Raw genomic sequence first — 19,507 nt, 5'->3', positions numbered from 1 at the left:
GTGTGTGTGTGTGTGTGTGTGTGTGTGTGTGTGTGTGTGTGTGTGTGTGTGTGTGTGTGTGTGTGTGTGTACATTTGTAGCCCTACACATGATTCATCTCCAGGCTATACTGAAGACTCTTGGAGAGGTGTTGATTTCCCCTGTCACTCTTACAATCGCACTACCCACCCATCTACCCACACCCACATAAAACCTTCTTAATACAGTATGCTGATGTGTGACAGACAGTAGGATTTCCACCAAAACACAACAACTGTCAGGATATTGTCCTCAGTAGCAGCTGTAGCCAGAAGGCCATGTAACAGCTCAATTGAGACAGGAGCCGTTCAGACATTTTAGCTTTAGTCTTTTATCTTTCTCTCCTCTCCAGTTCTCCCAAGGTTAGCTGACTGATGAGCTACGAGAGACTGTCATATATCAAACAGATGCAACATTGCACACGACACTGGCAAGTCAAATGCACCATTACATACTGACATGCAGCATATTACTGGTGGCATTAATTCACATTCATAGCCGGAGTTGCTGAGATGGCCCTTAATTAATGACTTTATCCATTTTTGGTTAATGATGGAACCTGTATTGTCTGGTCTTCTTATCTGATTAGTCCTACAAAATATCACACTTATGTCTCACTGGCATTTTGCAGCAGAAGCCATTATGTTTGATATATTGCTGGCCAGCTCTCTGGAGGAAAAAGGAGTGGAGGAGTTCTGTGCTCACTAAAAAAAACGTATATTGCAATTATGGAAGTCCGATGCTGCGCCTTCATTTGAGACGTGGTTAAGAGAGCTGGGAGAAGCTCAGATTTATGAATGCACGGAGGAAGTGTGTTTGATGGGGGCTTAAGGACCGGTTTTGAAACACTAAAGAGGTCTGAGGTGGAAGCAGTGTGATGAGGGGGTCACATATATTGATAATGTAATAGTACTCCTTTCATAGGTTCCTTCTCTCTTTTTCTTCCTGGTTTGCTTTTTGGTGTCTTAACTAAGTCTTGATATTTGCTACGGTGCCTCACATAAAGTATTCAGAATCCGTCAAATAGTTACAATTGTATGTTCTTGTTTGCTGCTTAATGTTATTAATGTTATTCTTTGAATAAGAAATGGGAAACATTTTTTGCTTGTGTAAACAAGTGTAGTCTGTACCCAATGTTAATCTGCAATAAACATATTTCAACAAAAAAAGGTTTAATTTGCTGGCAAAACATTAAAAGTATGCAAATGCAACACATGTTCAACAAGTTTGCTTTAATGCACAGGAAATGGTGCATACTGAATGTGGCTAGATGACTTGTTAGCTATCCCATCAATTGCAACGTTTGAGTTAACATTTATCAAATGTAAACACAACTGCTGACACATTATCCTTTAAAATTAGTTTTAGGTTCTTGGATAATCCCGTGTACCATGCTAGTTCAAAAACGACAGCAACTTGCAAGGGGGGGGGGAAATGAAACAACACTACAAAATGCCTGCTATGCATTTTCCTTTCTTTCTCATTCTCTCTTGCTCTCTGCCTTTCCCTCCCTCCATCGCTCCCTCTCATCGATCAATGACAGAACTCGGGAGACGTGTGCTTCATCAAATGTCTGACGGTATTTCTCTTTCTGCTGGCAAAGCAAGGGATCTGAAATGGACATTCCAGCAACCCTACTTAACGTGGGGGAGTGTTACACATATCTCCAGCCACTGAAAAAAACATTTCCCTGCACAACTGGTCAGTAAAAAACTACATCTTATAATAACTTGACTACACCATACGTGTTTTCTTACCTGTTGTTACTGTATATTGGGTGTGGGTGTGTGTGTGTGTGTGTGTGTGTGTGTGTGCGAGCAAGTATGATTGTCAGTCCTCCCCAGTATCACAAGGTGGTCTGTTATGGATTGTTTGCCAGTCAACCCGCTCGTTGTGAACTTTGTGAATCTGGCAGTTTGTGTATGAGTGTGTTGCTGTCTTTGTGAGTATGTGTGTGTATGTTTCCTTGCAAACCACCGGATGGTATTTAGTCAGTGGTGTATCAGCTGTTGACATTTAGGTAAATGCCTGCCCTCCAGAGCAGATCTGCCCTTTATGCTCAACCAGGAGAGAACAACACAGAACACTGACACATTTGGTGTTTGTGTGTGAGGCCTGTTACATATTGCAGGCTTGTCTCTTTATTTTGTGTGTGTGTGTATCTGTGTGTATGTGTGTGTGTGTGTGTGTGTGTGTGTGTGTGTGTGTGTGTGTGTGTGTGTGTGTGTGTGTGTGTGTGTGTGTGTTCACCTGAAGCCAACAATAGGACATTCCTTGCAGATGTTACACTTGGCCTGATGTTTTGCTGTCTCTGCAGCAGCCACTCTGTGCAGGACCGGAAGCCAAACCATAGACTGGGGCTCCAGGCGCATCCAATCAACAAACTGCCTGGGCTCCAACTCCACCTTATTGGTCACCTGGGATCAAAAGAGGCAGGGCCAAGAGTTAGAAGGATTCAAATCAAAGGTTCAGCTACCATGTGAACTTTACAGTTTCTATAAAAGTTCAACAAAACTGACAAACTGTAAAGGCACTTTGTAGCATTATAGAGAAAGATGTACAACATAATTCCCATTAATGAACATCAGGCTGTAACTCTTTGCTTGTTACTGAAAGCCTAATAAAGATGCAGATAAATTTAAGATGACCATACATATTAAAGTGGCGATTCCCTCAGGCGAGTTACGGCCTTGAACTGTGGACCTAGACTAAATAACTTTTACGAGCTCCGTATTCGTGTTTATTGGTTGAAAAACCTAACAATAAACATTGATTGATGCCAACAGCCTCACTGCCCTTCTTCTACACGCCCATGGTTTTGCTGTTAGCCAAGAGACATATTGCTCTATGCAAGTAGCTATGAAAAACACCCCCAAACTCCTTCTCTTATCTGCTGCTCTAAACTTTTGGAGGTGTAATTGTTTATGTAACATGTATTTGCAAAATCTATTGTTTTACAATCTCTGGTTGTGAAACTTGGTATCTCCAAAAACAACTAGCAAAAAATCAAGTGTCCACCTTCCAACATTGTCAGTAAGAATGAACTTCACAAGACACAAACAAAACATTTAGAAATTATCTTTGCGGAGAATATTTGCTCGAGTGCAGATCATAATGAGCCCATTGCAAAAGACAACACAGGGTGAGAAGCTTTGATGTAGCTGTTGTTACCACCAAACAAATCCAAGACAACCTTTCCATCATCCCTTCACAGAAAAAGGGCAGTGAATGCAGCAAAGGGCTGAATACATTTGAAATAGGAGAGAATAATCAAAAGAAATAGAATATTTGTGCATGTGTGGGTGTTCCCTGATCCCTTCCCAAGGCTTATGGTGTGCAAGACTGTACGCGTCTCAATTTGATTAGCATATTCCCCTGAAATACATTTATGCTCCAGCACAAACTAAATAGGGGTGCATTTAAACCTTAAAATTGGAATCCGAATCGGCTTTAATAATCAATATTTGCAGTTGTTTCAAAAAAATAATTAATTTCACCAGTAAGCCTTGGTACGTGATAAATGTAAATGTGTCCATAGCACTGATGTTCAAAAAAGGTTAAGTACCAAATATTTACTCATATTTCCACTCATGAAAAGTTTCTCATCAGAAATTTGCCAACTGTTGAGTGTATTTCAAAGTTCTTATTCAGCTGCCTGTGTTAAGACAACGTCAAACTTTGGAAAACTTTTATTTCAATTGTAGAAAAACATGTTTATACTCTAAAAGTAATGTATCAAAGAGAGTATTGTTTTGGTATTGATTCTGAAACTGAAAGATCACATGGGTTTATGCATTTCAGTTGATTAATCATTGATTATTTTTAATGTTCAGTAAATTATATGTCTATTTTGAAAACTTGAAATGTTAAGTGTGACTCTTTTAGATGGGTTGAAGGGCATACTGTAAGGAGGCTTCTGTAAGTTACTAGTTGACAAATGAGAACACTGCCAATGACACTTCCACCAGGATGGGATCTCAAATCATCTTTACATCCCTTACATCTGACCTTCCCCTGAACAATCAGAGAGACCTCTCGGTCTCTCCTTTCCCCATACGCATCTACGCTTGCCCATCCCTCCTACGTGCCATCAAACGGCAGAATTATAGCACTTACAGATTCATTACTGCAGAGGAGAGATGGCCGAGAGTTTGGCTAGATAGGGGGATGGATGGATAAATGAAGGAGAGTGACAAAGGAACAGTTAAAGAGGCCATATTTATGGCAATGCAACTCATTCATCACAGGCCCATTAAACTAAATGGACTGGGTGACTGCAGTGTCACTGGCAGGGCAGACTGACTCACAAGTGGCACAGCACTTTGCTCGTGTTTGTGGGTGTATATGAGAGAGAGAGTGTGTGTGTGTGTGAGGGGTTTCTACCTGCCAAGTTGATTTGATGATTGCATGATTAATGAGCACCTGGACTACAGCTGGCGCATCAATTCATGATCAAGTCGGTGAGCAATTAGTGCATGTACTTGTGCATGCTGACCTCTAGGTTTGCATGTGTGTATTAATATGTCATCAACAGAGTGAATTGTAGGCAAGGTGTTTGGCTTTTATCATAACTTTGAGAAGAAAAAAGGAGAGCGCGATAAGGCTTAAAACTGCATCACTCTGCTATTTTGAGAGGCACAGCACAGGAGATCAGTGAAATTTATAGCTTCCTAATTTTAATGTTTGGATCCCATTTATGACTGCCGAAGCATGAGCCAGGGGAGAAAGTGTGAAAAATGAAACAGTGATCCTGGGGGATGAAGACATCTTTAAATGCCAGTAACGTCCAGAGATAAAACCGGGGAAATTGGTTAGCTGGCTGCGATAAAACACTAGAGGACAGCCAGCAGAAGAGTGGAGGCCATTTAAGGCTTCGTGGTTGGTCAGCAGAGCCTAAATATTGAAGCACTTTTACAGGATTGAGAGAGGCAGGTGAGGAGAATGAGGGGCTTAATGACTTCTGCTTTGGGAAGAAACTTAATCTTTTACAATCCTGATTACCTGCCAAAAACGATTATCAATAATGTAACTCGAAACATACTGACCCCTTTGACCTACAAGAACCTTTGGTTACTGTAACTCTAAAACCTTTACATTAACATAAAGCTAGACAAGGCCATGGGGTAATATAGAAGCCAGTGCAGACAAGAGTTCCAGCCAAACAATAAATCCCATCTTTTTGAATTTTTAAAATGTTCCACTTTTTGAACTTTGTTTATTCATGTCACAAACTGGCTCAGACAGTGTGACAACGAGGAGTCAATGCATGAAATCATCTAACTGACATGTATGCGTTCAGTGCACATCTACATTGTGTTTGTGAACATACGTGCTGGAAGCAGCTGCGAACACTGGGTTCGATGTTGGAGCCTCCAAAGGCGGCCACCTCTCCTAGCTGCCTCGGGACCTGGATGGCTTCATGTAGCAGCAGACCAAGCTGCCTCTGGTCACACGTGTCACCTGCTGAAGCTACCTGGCTGAAGAGGTCTGAGCGGGGGGAGGGGGATAGGGTGGAGGTGGATGAGAAAGAACAAGATAAAGAGGGAAAGAGGGAGTAAGAGAAAGAGTCAAAGCATGTGGGTGATATTTAAAATAAAAAATATAGGTATAAATAGATGTAGAGGGAGAAAATGTGACGGTATAGAACATAGTGGGAGGGAAGGTGTTAGTGTGTGTATACGTAGGTTGGCGGTGGTAGGCAGGACACAAAAGAAATCAGGGAAATTATGCATTTTTAATCTTTTTGTCTTACTTCTTACATGCCAAGCTTTTCTCCACTAATCTCACTGTTCCTGTCTCCAACTCTTTGCCACTTTCTCCCAAAGATTGACAGAGCTGTGCTGGATATGGATTCCTGCCCAATGACACACAGGCTCGGCCAGCTAACACATTATATTTTAAGTTATGGAACATCTCCAGAGCTCACAGAGCTTGCGCACAAACTGAGCAAAGAGAGCACATAGGGTAATCCGGAGAAAGAGGAGAGGGAGAGACGAAGGGCGTGAAGGGATGACTTTGATCTCTGTGTGAGGACTGGCACTGATGCCGGCAACTGTTAAGTGTGTGTGTCAGTGTGTGTGTCTCTCTGTGTGTGTGTCTCTGTGTGTCGGTCTCTGTGTGTGTGTGTGTGTGTGTGTGTGTGTGTGTGTGTCCTTCCTACGCACACCTTGTGTGTCTTCTGACTGAACAACACCCACATCTCCAACTCCACTACTTTCTTCAACAAGATTCCATTTGATATGTGCAACATACACAAAAAGAGTGTTGAATGACAACACGCCTTGTTAGATAGGTGTGTGTGTGTGTGTATGCATGGGACTGACAGCCAATGAGATTCTAAAAGAGTAAAGGCGCAATCAAGCATATTTGATTCCCTTCTCAGGCTAATAGAAACTGCCAGTGGAACAAATAGGCTCATGGATTCTACGGCAAAAGAAAGAGAGGAAGAGGAGAACAAGGATGAGGAATAGAAGGGAAGCAAGAGTACGCAAGATACAGACAGAAGACAAAGTGGTGCTCTTGGATGGATGAACAGTGGTGTGAAAAGTGACAGCAGAGGAAGATAGACCAAGAGATAAAGCAGTAGAAACAAAGAGCAGGAAGCCAAAATGACAGCAAGCTTATAGTCACACTCGCAAATCCTCAAAAATAAATCAGAATAGAAAATAAAGTAAACGCGTAGGAGATCTCTCGTGCTATTAGCCAACCCTTTCTCCAGCTCCTCTCTATCTCTCCCTTTCTGTGAGGTTGATTAATACTGCTGGGATCACAGCAATGCTGGAGCAGTTTGGGATGGACTCGCTGCAGTCTTGCCTGTAGAGGGGGGGGGACAGCGGTGCGTTTAAGTGCATGTGTACATCAGCAGATATCTTACCCTCTCGTTGGCACTTACATTTGTATTTCTCCTCCAGGTGTCCCTTGGAGAGAGAGAGCAAACCGATCTTCATGGACAGTACGCGGATCTTCCCACTGCGACCACTGCAGAGAACCACACACAAACACACACACACAAACACCCACACGCACACACACGGTCATATATATATTGTGGGTGTACGTTTGTGTATAAACAACATGTTTATGTGTTTATTTCAGATCTAAATTATGTGCAACAGCAGTGACAGAAAATCACTGTACTTGGAAAGAGAAGAGTATTTAAGTGGGTATGTGTGCTCTTGTACTTCTATCATTGTAGGGGAGAGCTGGTGAGATTATTATTGCATTTTCTGCGTACCCACAGATGATGTTTAGACCAGTAAGCATGTTTGCTTACAGCATGTGAACACACAGGTTATTTGCATGTCTGGTCTCAAAAAACGCAGTAAATAACAGCCATTGGTATGCTAGTGGTGAATATAGCATGTTGACAATGCTAGAATCTATGGAGTACAAGCATATGAGTGTGTAATTATGTAATTATGTAACACAATCATTATGCACAGACAACACCAATGCAGACTTGGATTTGAAAATGCATGAGCACAGTGATGAGATGCATTCGTTCTGCCACTTTCATCCAATCTTATTTAACACATTTTACACCCTGTATTGTGTAAACAAATACTACACCAACCCTGATTGCAGTCATCAGTTAAATTTCCAAAAGGCGAGGATGCAGGTGGCAACATGCACCATTCGCAGGTTTTTCAAAATCTGTGACAAATTCAGGAAACTAAGGAAGCTCATTCATAATCCTCTGCCTTAAATCAGGAACAGACGACAGATGGCAAACGTACGTGTCGTAGACATTGAGCAGCCAGTTGAGACACATGTCAACACAGAGTGGCACGTTGACCAGGTCCTTGTGCTCCTGCTCCAGGCCGTCGTAGATGGACGTCAGACAGTTGATGACGTCGGGGACAGTCAGCAGCTGATTGTTGTTGGTGAGCTTGTGCTGTTCAAAGGTGTTCTGGGCCACACTGAGGTCCAACAGGTCCACTGTAAAGTAAGAGGGGGAGAGAGAGATGGAGGGTAAGAGTGGGCAGGATGAAAGGAGTAAGATGGAAAACAAAAATAACGAAAACGATAAGAAGACAGAAATTAGGAGGATGGGGAGCAAAGGGAATGTGAAGAGGTGAGAATGAATGAAAGTTACAACAGAACAGAGGGAACCAACAAAGAAAAAAAGGGGGACCTAGAACTATTAGTAACCTTTCTAACTTGTTCGATGGGCTTTCAGCATTGGCTCAGATTTTTCTAAAATTGCCAAATCTGAACAGGATAAGGAGCTGAAAATGGCACAGGCTATTCATGGAGACACTTAAAAACTGCAGACTTGACTAATATTTTGTCCAAAATAGTTCAAAACAACGAAGTGCAAAAGTCTGCAGGAAGTGCAGACAGAGAACAGACAAATCATTGTGGTGAAATATTAATAAGAGAGAGAAATCTGACCAGCAAACGACGAACGAGAAAGAAATGTCAGACTAGTTTCTTCTAATTTAATTTGTTGGCTACATCTTCAATGACAAAAAAAGGAATGTATTTAAATTAATATCTCAATAATACTTCTATACTGTAGCTATCACTAATTTATCTGGAAAGGAAGAGTGTTTTTTAAGGGGTGCTGCTGATGCACGCCACTCTCGCAGTACCTCACAGTATAAAGTGCAGGCTACATATATGTATATGTAAATATTTGATTTTGGACACAGTCCAAGTGTTATATCATAGTGCATTGTTATTGTATACTCTGTCTTGTATCAAGATGACATTTCTTGGTTGAATTAATAATTGAATAGATCAGCCTTTTGGTAAATGTGTCTATTGCCTTAGTCACAGTCTTGCTGAGAGTTGGATGAGAAGAACAATACCACTCTTATATCAGTCTGTTTTTAAATTGAGACTGGACGTAGCAATCAGTTGGCTCAGCTTAGCCCAAAGACTGGAAACTGGGAGAAACATTTCCGTCTAAAAGTAACAAATCTGCTTATAGATCACGTAATTAAGTATTTTTTTTGTGTTGCCAAGATAAAAAATAAGTGTATTTCCCAAAATGTTGTACGGTTTCTTTAACAAGATTGTCTGAAAGTACTGCTGACTCAAGACTAGGTAGAATTATCATCAAAGATGCACTTGTGATGCTATGTGTTTACATGAATTTACAGACTTATTAAGGTCAAGCTCAGATCCTGATGGGACTCTTAATTAGGGTTTTATTCACGGCCCACTGAAAAGGTGAACCACTTAACCCCAAAACATGTGGACAGTGTACAAATACACAATTTGTTCTCTGCTACAGGTGTATCATTAGCAGGACCAAAATGAAGGCTGTTACAGTGTATAGAGCATTGCTTAAATAAATGTCACAAACATTTCTTAACTTATATAGACTTCCCCCTTGAGTACATTTCTATTTTCAGGGTACTGAATACAGTACACTACTTCCATCACACATACTAAAATGCAGGAGGTTCAAAAACGTTTAACAGATATATTAAGATTGAAACAATGGACAAAAGGTTATCATGAGGCACGAAGCCTCTATTGCTCTAAATGAATCTCTCCCTCTGATCCTTTTCCACAAACCATTTAAACTCCCTTTCCTGCAGCATGTATGCTTCTCACCTTTTCTCCTCACTTAAATCTCCTCAGTTGCCCTGTTATGTGCTCCTTGTCAACCCCTCCACAGCTCCTTGCCTTATGTTACCCCCTGCTCCCCAGACCGCTCTAATTACTGGGGTGTATCAACATAGAGCTGGCACAGCACTGCAGCCATGCTGTCAGAAAGCACGACTTCACTTCTCTCTAGCATTCTCTCTTCACACACAGACATGAAGCAATGAGATATGAGAGGCCGTGGCACATTAGCCGGATGCCATGCAAGCTCATTTGTGCTTCACCAGCCCCCTGGCACCGACTTAACCCAATTAGACATTTTATAGTATCCCTGGCGCGCGTGTGTGTGTGTGTGTGTGTTTGTGTGTGTGTGTGTGTGTATGTGTGCCCGAGAGAGAATGGCTCACACACACATGACAGGGATACTATAAAATGTCTAATTGGGTTAAGTCTGTGTCTCACACACACACAAACACACAGGTCTCAGAGCAAAGATTCCACAGGCTAATTATTAATAACTACTGATCCTTCTGCTGCTGCTCTGTATATGTGTGTTTGTATGTGCATGTTTTGCGCTGTAACTGTTCTAATCTAATGGATGAAATTGAATTGCATTGCCCCAAGTCAAAATCACTCAGGCTAATGCATTCCTGTCACAAACACACGCATGCGATCAGAGAGCCAATACAAGATAGCAAACTAAAATGCCTGCATCATTCAAACTCATTAACAGCCAACAAACACAATAACACACTTTGATACCCACGGTTCAGGTACACAGGGCTATGCTGCAAACACACACACAAACACACAGACACATACACTACTACTTGAGGCATAGTATACATCATCTGTTTGTTTCAAACATGTACACGGAGCAAACTTCCTGCAAACAGCAGGATGTAAATGAGCAGTGTGAGCTCACAGTGTGTGTTGCTTTAATAATGTCAACAGCTGGATAATAGTTAACATTTGTCACCATTTTTACACTGTGCTGAGCACAAGCAGGTGTTGCCATGCTGGATTTAAACCTCTCAAAGGGGGAGTCTGTATGCACTTGCAGTGTGTGTGTGTGTGTGTGTGTGTGCGTGATGATGGGGTTGATGGCCACCTGAGACTAGGTAATAGCCACCATTATCAAAACAGCAGATTTTGTGTTGAGAAATCTTTTTTTTTTTAAAGGACAGCCTAAAAAATCCCACCTGTGCAAACCGAATGAGGCTGAGCTCAACATACTTAACACAAGCACCAGCTGTGACATAGTCAAAATCATCCACACACAAGCATACTGACAGTGTGTGTAATTTTAAAGCCAAAATATCCTTGGCTCCTGCGCAGTTCTGGCAAAGCTTCAAATCATTACTGCATCCCCTCGTTGCACCCAGACTTCAAAGGAAGCAGACCACGACTGTAGGTTTTAAGGTGTGAATGAATGTGTGTGTCTTACTTACAGCACAGTGCTTTCTGTAGTCTGCGGATCTTCATGGCTGTTCGGTATGCTGAGAATCTCACATTATTCAAGTCCGCTACGAGCAGGGAGAGAGACAGAAAGATGAATGGTAGATGGATAAAAAGAAAAAAGAGGCAGCAAATCAGAAAACAAAGCGCAACAGAAGTCTGCCTAATGGGCAACACAAGCAGGACCTCTGTCTTCTATGAACGCTGACTTTTTGTTAGTTATTGTCTATGGAGATGGCCGAGGAGAGCGGTGGGTTACGTGGACTGCTTAATTAGGTTAGTAATTATGGGTCTCAGTGGGGGCCGGAGCTATTTGTTGAGCTGCTGGCCTGCAGCAAACCCTCCCAAAGTTTCACAGCTTTTTACTTATCCGGCTGTTCATTAAAGAACGGCCATACTATTTACTGGGACAAACACATGCATATGGCTATGAACAGGGAGCAAAAGAGAGTGCAAAAAGATCAAGGTGCAATTTTCATCAAATTAAATGTAAACTGGATTAAACTAACTAGACAAGAGAGAAATGGGTTTACAAGATTTTGTCAACCACTCACAAGAAAACCGAGAATACACAGTGAAAACCTTTAATTAGAACCTTTTTTCGAAAGAAATGCTATAAAACAGTTAATATTGAATTTGATGGATTATCTAGAGTGACAGGAACATAGTTTCTAGTCAGAATGTTTAAATTAGTTTTAATTACATTTTTTTTATATTTGGTTGTTTCGCAGTGGAGGAAAGGTTAATGACGGTATGCAAAACATCTTAAAACACGGCAAAACTATCTGAGTGGCCTGATACTGTATCAATAGATGTAACTGAGAAAATGTTTCTTTGTTATTAGCTTAAACTTTCCCTTTTACAAGATTTTGGGCCAAAATGATTTCAGGACCTGAAGACACTGAGTGATTGTGTGTGTGTGTGTGTGTGTGTGTGTGTGTGTGTGTGTGTGTGTGTGTCTTACCGAGTGACTGGTAGAGTTCTGTCATCTTCGGATGGTCCCAACAGGTTGTCTGTGTCTGGTGACTGAAAAACACAACAGAGGAGAACCATTTAGCACAAAAACACAAGCCGACACAGAAACAGAACTGGAGCCAATAAGGTGCGCACACAAACACACACACACACACACACACACACACACACACACACACTTATCACAGATATGCTTATAACAAAAAAAAGAAAAAAAAGGAATCTACTAAAGTATACAAAAACATACATACAAAATGCCACACCAAAAAAACCTGGCCAACTGAACACACACTTGTAATTATACACAGGCTAACATCACTGTTATCACCATTACTTGATGTGTGCAAACATTGTCGATGGCTTGAACTCTATTTTCATCGCACACAAATTTGGGACAGAGGCTACAGATTCCTCCACAAATCCATAAATCATAAATAACATACATAAAGCAAAAAAGTCCTCTGAATGAAAGAGAGAGAGAGAGAGAGACACACACACACACACACACACACACACACAAACCAAGCAAAGATTCCACATGAATCCAAGCTAGACACGTACTGTGAATCCCTCTCATCACCACAGCATCTGTCTTTTCAAACACCATGGGACATAAATATAAGAGGACCTAGTCTCCACTCCCTGTTTACATTTCTGCTTTAGACAGAAGCCTCACAGACAAATACACACAGAAAACATGAACAAACCAAATCTAACTAAAAACCCAACACTATAAAAACAAATAAAGTAACACAGTGCTACAACTGATCAAACACGGTTGCCTTCACACACAGGACAGCAAAGAGTCAGACTTTTCTCGAGCTGCGGCTGCCAATCGGTGCATCTTTTTGAGCTTCGCCGGTCGTGATGTGGCTGCGAGTGTATTTCAAGAAGCCATCTGGCTGTCAGAGGCCGCACTCAGATCTGCGTGGAATGTTTGAGAAGCTTTCTGGAAGACGTTTAAAAAAAAAAAAAAAAGTCTGTTTTTGAATGCAGAGGCTCCCTTGTGGTTTCTGTGATGGCTTGCTCTCCACTGACAGGCAGCAGGAAGTAAAAGTGGAGTGCTGACAGTGAACTGAGGTGGCCGACAGAAGCCCTCCTCGTACACGGTCATCACTATTCAATGACCATACAGGCTGAACCCTTTCACACCTGCACAAGCATTGCTTATGTCTGAGTCTTTCAGCGCTGAGGACAGGCTCGTGTTTAACATTACAAAGAGCTTGCCTGACTGATTGTTTCAATGAATCCAAGTCAGGGGATTTACTGTTATGTGTTGCACACAAACTCTCAACAAGGAGAAAGACATCCATGCCACAACTGGCTAGCTATAACCATAAACATTTGTGTCACTGAAATGTATATCATCCGAGACATGAATAGAACTGGTACAATAATGAGATGGGAGACACAACCAACTCACTACACAAATCTGTATAATATTTACTGTATGTACACAAATTTCTATCACTCATAACTCATGAATGCCATAATGAGGACGACTGAGTTGTCAGATTCAACTGAACGCAACACTTTCCCTTCAAATCATTCCCATTGTAATGCCTAATTAATCTTTCTGTTGTTCTGTAGGAGGAAAAAAAAACAACAGTTGACATGTTTACTACAAAGCTGCTACAGTTTAGATAACACAGTGGGAAACATTCACAGGCGAGAAGAGAGGAATCAGATAATATTAAAGAGCAGGAAACAAAAACAGAGGTTTTGGACAAATATGTGAAATCTTCTTGGGGATAACAGCAGTACAACCTCGGTGAACCCCAACCCAGAATGAGGCCATCTGGGTCTAAGGTTGCTTTCACACCAGTAATTTGGTTTTGTTGAATAGGTCACACAAAAATGAATAGATCACATAGGGACTGCTTTGCTTTTTGATTGACAACTTTTAATACCAGCCTGAATGAACCAACACGATGGTTTTCCTGATACTTCAGGAGCTGGCTAACTGTGAGCAAGGGCGTCTGGGGAAGAAGCTGCTAGGGTCTTGTGTACTTCTTGTGGCATCTGCCTTCATAAACATCATTAAATGACATCTAGAGTAAGCGTCAACAAATCAAATGAGGTCACGGAAGGGCCACTGCAGCAGGCGGAGAAAATATCAAATTTATGTAACCACTAAGGTACTGTGAGGAAAAAAAATAACTTTCTACAAGATGTTTTTATGAAATTTATTTCTCACAAGCGAGCAAGGGAAGCTGAAAACACTGGCAGAATTGCGCTGTCTGACTCTTTTTACATATAAATGCCACAAAGTCCAACAGAAGGTTAAAGTGGATTTGCAATTTATTCACCTCTTCACTAGTGAATATGCTTGTCTTTCTGTCTTTCCTACAAAAAGGTACAATAAAAGATGAGAAAATGCCAATGCCCTATAGTAAAACGGGTACAAGTATTTCATCACGCTGTTGGCTACATCTTCTTCTCCACAGCTGTCACACACAGAGAGAGTGCCATCAATAATCATAAGTGTGTAGATGAAAGATTACTCTCATACTACTTTAATGTCCTGAGGGACAGAATTAGTCAAATATATGAGTAAGCCACTGGAAGATTTCAGGAACTTTTCTTTTTTGGTGACAGTGACCTGCCAGACTGTGACAGGTGAGAGGAGCCTGCATTCATCAACTGACATCTTCTGTCTTTCTCTGGTTTCACGTCTCCTGCTCTGCCTCTTTTTTTCCTCTTAAAAAAAGTAACCCCTTCCCTCGCAAAGTTATCAGTATTCTGCTTTTAAAATACAGTTCAAACGGCTTTAGATTCTTCTTAAAAGCAAATTTTGTCCTACACAACACCCTGAGAAAGGGATGCATGAAGTCCACTCATGTGTACATAAAGGCTGTCTGTTCCGTTAGGTCCAACCAACCCCACCAAATGTTTTATGACAACATAGACAGACAGCACATCCAGAAAAGCCTTGGAACTCAAAGAGACTTTCTCTAATCTTTACAGAGATCTAGTCTTGCTATATTTCCCCTCAAAAAGCCTACAAGGCATGTGAGCCCTCACCAGAAGCATCAGAATGGGTGAAATGGGACAGCATGTAAGGTTGCCAGCATGAGTTGGCAGGCACAGAACTTGAATGAAGCCATTTGATTTCCCCCCCCCCCCCAATATGTCGCCCAAAGTCATCACTACAGGGGGTGGACAAGGCGCGGTTTTAATCAGGGGCCCATTGTCAGCCCAAAGAAAAGAGGCAGAGTATCAGAGGAGATGGAAGCGGAGGCAAGGACGGGCTTGGGGAAATGAATGTGTCAAGACGGGTGTCCCAAGGATGTCACAGCACTGAAAGCAACGTGTGATTAGTTCTGGAGATGGATTTAGAGTTCAGTTCTCAAGCTGCAAATTAAGTGGGTTTGCATGACTGTGCACCAGCCCGCATGTATAGTTGTGTGTGTGTGTGTGTGTGAGACAGGATCGGAGAGAGGGCAGTGTATAGCACACACTGAGGTAAAATTTGGAGGATTAATTGTCTTCTTCCTGTTCCTGAAAGGCAATTTAATGTGAAAGCCTCCATGGAGAGGAAAAACCTGGTCCAACCAACCTAAAGGCGTTGACTGAACATATGGTGTGTGCTCAGAACGGTGTGTGTGTTTGGTTAGCGAGTTTGAGTTTGATTCCAGTTGGAGTTCATATGCATCTTTGGGTGGGTGTAAGCATTGCCTTGCCAGGGAAAGGATGTGTATCTCTATTTGTGTGTCTAAATGCACGTGTGTGTATTGTAGGTATTGTGGGTATTTTGTGTGTGTGTGTGTGTGTGTATTGCTTTGTGTGAATGCCCTTGTGCATGTGCTTTGTTTGTGCGAGTGGGTGGATGCAGGTTCATTGGCTGGGCACATCTGTGATCACAGGCTGTAGTTGACTTTAAAGTTATGAGCCTGTCCTCCAAGTTGTTGCCCGTGTCTGGCTTTCATTTCTGATCTCCCTCTAGTGCCAAACGGCAGGCCCAAACACAGCACAGGTGTCCCTCCCCCTCTCTTTGTCTAAATCCCTTTTTCTCTCCATCTCTGTCTGTGTCCTTATCGTCTGTCAGAAAATGTTTTGCCTTGGCCTCATCCTCAATTAACTAAACTTTTCACTGATTCAATAAACTGAACCAATGGTTCTAAATTGATGCTTTTATGATTGATGAATGTTTTATAAGCAGTCTAGATGCACCTTAATTCACTACCAAGCAATAGTCTTCGAATACAGTCCCAACTGTAGGCTAACTGATACTAATATAACGTTACCAATTTACATTTTGACAATACTTAACATAAATTTAAATGCTGTGTATTACAAACGTTTGGAGACGTTTTTCCTATCACTGAGACAAGTTTAGTCTTGTAAATCTTTGTGGCTGAAGCTTTTTATTGTTGTTTTATTGTTCTTTGGACAATATGATTTGATTTGATTTGATTTGATTTGATTTATTGGGATCTCCGTTAGCTGGGGCCATAGCCACAGCTATTCTTCCTAGAGTCCACCCAAAACTTGTGCAGCTATACATTGCCGTGCATAATTACATTAAAAAACACCGCCAAACCAAACAACATTCAATTCATCTCAGAATGAAAAACAATAACAAGACATAAGGACATTCCACTCAATGGCAGAATGGGAGTTTTTTGAAAAAATGGCTAGTTGACAATTTAACTGAGATGGTGACATTCAGACTCTGCCCACAAGACGATTTAAGGGGGCTGGCCTATAAATTACACCAGTTATATCATCCTTAAACCCAACAGAAACCAGAGAGAGAACCAAAGAACGCAGGACTGACAAGTGATAGCTGAAACTACTACCCAAAGATTTTTCCAAAATAATGATGAATTCAGGTTTGGTTAGTCAGCAGTATACTGACATACAGTTACAGTAAATTATTTATGAACAATGAGGTCCTATAAACTTTCAGAACAGACACTTCTTGAACAGTCTTGGTTGCCACAACAGAAATCCTTTCTCTACCTGTTTTATAAGACACCTGCTGTTTGGCAAAAAATGTGATGTTGAGCTGAAGTTGTTATCGTTGCTAAAAGAAAATTGGGGGAAGCTGCCTTGGGATTTAGTTGGGTGTTATCTATTCAAAATAAGGTGCAAATGCTGGACTGAATGAGAAATGTGCCGGTGAAACAGCTTGAATTTTAAAATACACACAGGAGCAAATGGGCAGAAAGTAGCTAACAACTGGGAGCTTTTATGTAAAAAAGGTTAAAAAGTATTAGAACACACACAGAAAAATGTTTGTGATGATGGGCTATTTCACAGTCAACTACAACAATTTTTTAAATGCAAAATAAAATAAAAAATATTGACTGCATCTGCATCATACTGCCCACATTTTAGTCTAGATTGGGAAGGATTTAACAGTTGGAACTCTACAAACCCCTTAATTTTCCCTCCAAAGATGTCAGTTAACGTCGTCAAAAGATTAAATGACTATTCAGTATATTTTGGCTTGATTGCGTTAACTTGCGTGACCAAGAGGTCCTGGCCTCATGAGGCATATTCAATAAGGAAAGTATTCTGCTGATATTTTTGCAAACTTGCACATTCAACAGATAACAGGTTCTCAGTTGTGGTTCCCAACCTGGGGATCGAGACCCCAACAGTGGTCACAAAATCCAAGGGGTCAAAAGATATGTCCCCAGGGTGATGAAAAAGACTAAATTCTGCTACACATACTTTATTCATTTTTCAGACTTTTCTCTAACCTTTGATTTAATCTAAAAATAAATGAATTGTAGTTTGACCTCTAACAATTTGTCAAAACAATCTTAGACAAGAAAATCACTCTTCAATTTAAGTACTCACACCTCACAGACGTGCACCCTATGACAAGAAATAGACAATGCATTGTGTTAAGGGGTCAAAGACGAAACAAATTCCAAACCATTAATAAAGGAGATGGGATAAATATAAAACAAAACAAAAGGAAGTGTTTTTTTAAGCTAAACCATTTAGACTTTACAATATTCTGACTGCTCTGCTGTGAATGCCAACCAGTGTAGAATAATCATCATTGCGCACACACACACACACACACACACACACACACACACACACACACACTTACACACACAAAAATACCTTAAATTTATAGAAACAATAAATTATCATAAATTAATAACATATAACAACAGCTATCAAAACCTTTTCTTGCCACTTACTTGATGTAATATGGAACCTTATTCTGGGAAACTGCACGTTGCCAGGGGAGCTGTACAGAAGCTGCAGACACAGAGAGAGAGAGAGCGAGAGAGAGAGAGAGAGAGAGAGAAAGACAGAGAAAGAAAAGAGAGAGAGAAAGAAAAAAAAATCTAAGGAGTCAAAATCGAAACTCAATCTCAATACTGTAAACATTGCACATTTTTACCATGCTATACAGTAATCCATTTAGTGTTTGGGCTTGACTTGAAATAATTCTCACATCTAACACTTCCATAATAATATAGTCTATCTATGTAAAAGTGCATGAAATTGAAAGAAAACAATGTAAATGGGTATTGCTTTCTTGGCAGAAAGAGGGAGGACAGAGAAAAACCTGAAAAATACTGCTGAGAAAAGGTGCCAAGTGTCCAGGTTTATGTGTAGAAACTGTGTGGATACGAAAGAAGACATTCAAGTTCTGACAGACCAAGGACTTCTTAAAAATGACATTGTTAAAAACCTGCCAGATATAAGACATGAGAAGCTCTCAAGAGCAATACGGCGTAAAAATGTTGCTTGATTTATTGCCCTCCTACTTTCCCGCCTCTCTACGCTCATATAGAGAGATGAAAAGACAGTAAGAGAAAGAGATTAAGCGAGATTGGTAGATATACGAGATGGATAGGACAAGATAAGGACGCAGTACTTTATTGATCCCTGAGGGAATATTAAGCTACTAGTGTAATGAGAGGGAATGTGTGATGGAGTAGATAGTGTCATACCCTGAAGATGAAAGAAGAGATGGAGTGCTATTTTGTCTGGTGCGGTTGCTGAGCTCTCAGCAGGGCTTACTGGGTAAATTCATGTCTAATGGTGACACGGCACGGCGGGCCGAGCTTACCACCTGCTCTGAATCTGACACCGTCCATTTTGTCCCTCTGCCTGACAGCAAAGCAAATCAGCAGGAGCAGAAAGAACACTAATGGCTGTATGATTATAGAAAATGGCATTAGAGAGAAAGACACAGGGAGAGAGAGAGACTTGCTGCTTTGTTTAATGTTCACACTTGTGAATTTATCTTTTTCTCTCTATAGCTCTGTCTCCAACTCTCTCTGTTTCTTCTCTCTCTGCTAATGACCACTCTAAAGAGGGAGAAAGAGGAATGGAGTCAGTGGAGAGTTGTAATTAAGCCTTGCATTATTCAAGAGTGAAGTGCCTCGTCTGCAAACTTGTCTGTGTGTGTGTGTGTGTGTGTGTGTGTGTGTGTGTGTGTGTGTGTGTGTGTGTGTGCGTGTGTGCGTGTAGTACACATGCACTGGTGAAGCATAACTGTAAAGCCTATGGCCAAAGA

General features: G+C 41.1%; 1 protein-coding gene across 3 annotated transcripts in view; it reads right to left on the bottom strand.

The window, feature by feature from the left end:
• Positions 1 to 2,238: 2,238 nt before the first annotated feature.
• utrn (utrophin) overlaps positions 2,239 to 19,507 on the bottom strand; it is a 140,861-nt gene continuing 123,592 nt past the window's right edge. For all 3 annotated transcript variants that reach the window (XM_034900315.1, XM_034900314.1, XM_034900316.1), the window contains 7 exons: positions 18,177 to 18,237; positions 11,999 to 12,060; positions 11,028 to 11,102; positions 7,755 to 7,956; positions 6,911 to 6,996; positions 5,348 to 5,505; positions 2,239 to 2,435 (listed from right to left, as the gene is read on the bottom strand). In XM_034900315.1, the coding sequence (XP_034756206.1) occupies positions 2,265 to 2,435; positions 5,348 to 5,505; positions 6,911 to 6,996; positions 7,755 to 7,956; positions 11,028 to 11,102; positions 11,999 to 12,060; positions 18,177 to 18,237 (815 nt within the window). In that variant the 3' untranslated portion in view covers positions 2,239 to 2,264. The remainder of the gene's footprint in view (positions 2,436 to 5,347; positions 5,506 to 6,910; positions 6,997 to 7,754; positions 7,957 to 11,027; positions 11,103 to 11,998; positions 12,061 to 18,176; positions 18,238 to 19,507) is intronic.

The sequence above is a fragment of the Etheostoma cragini genome, chromosome 18 (genome assembly GCF_013103735.1).
Source record: "Etheostoma cragini isolate CJK2018 chromosome 18, CSU_Ecrag_1.0, whole genome shotgun sequence".
NCBI lineage: Eukaryota > Metazoa > Chordata > Actinopteri > Perciformes > Percidae > Etheostoma > Etheostoma cragini.
Note: the sequence above shows the minus strand (reverse complement) of the source record. Positions and strands in the feature narration are given on the sequence as shown.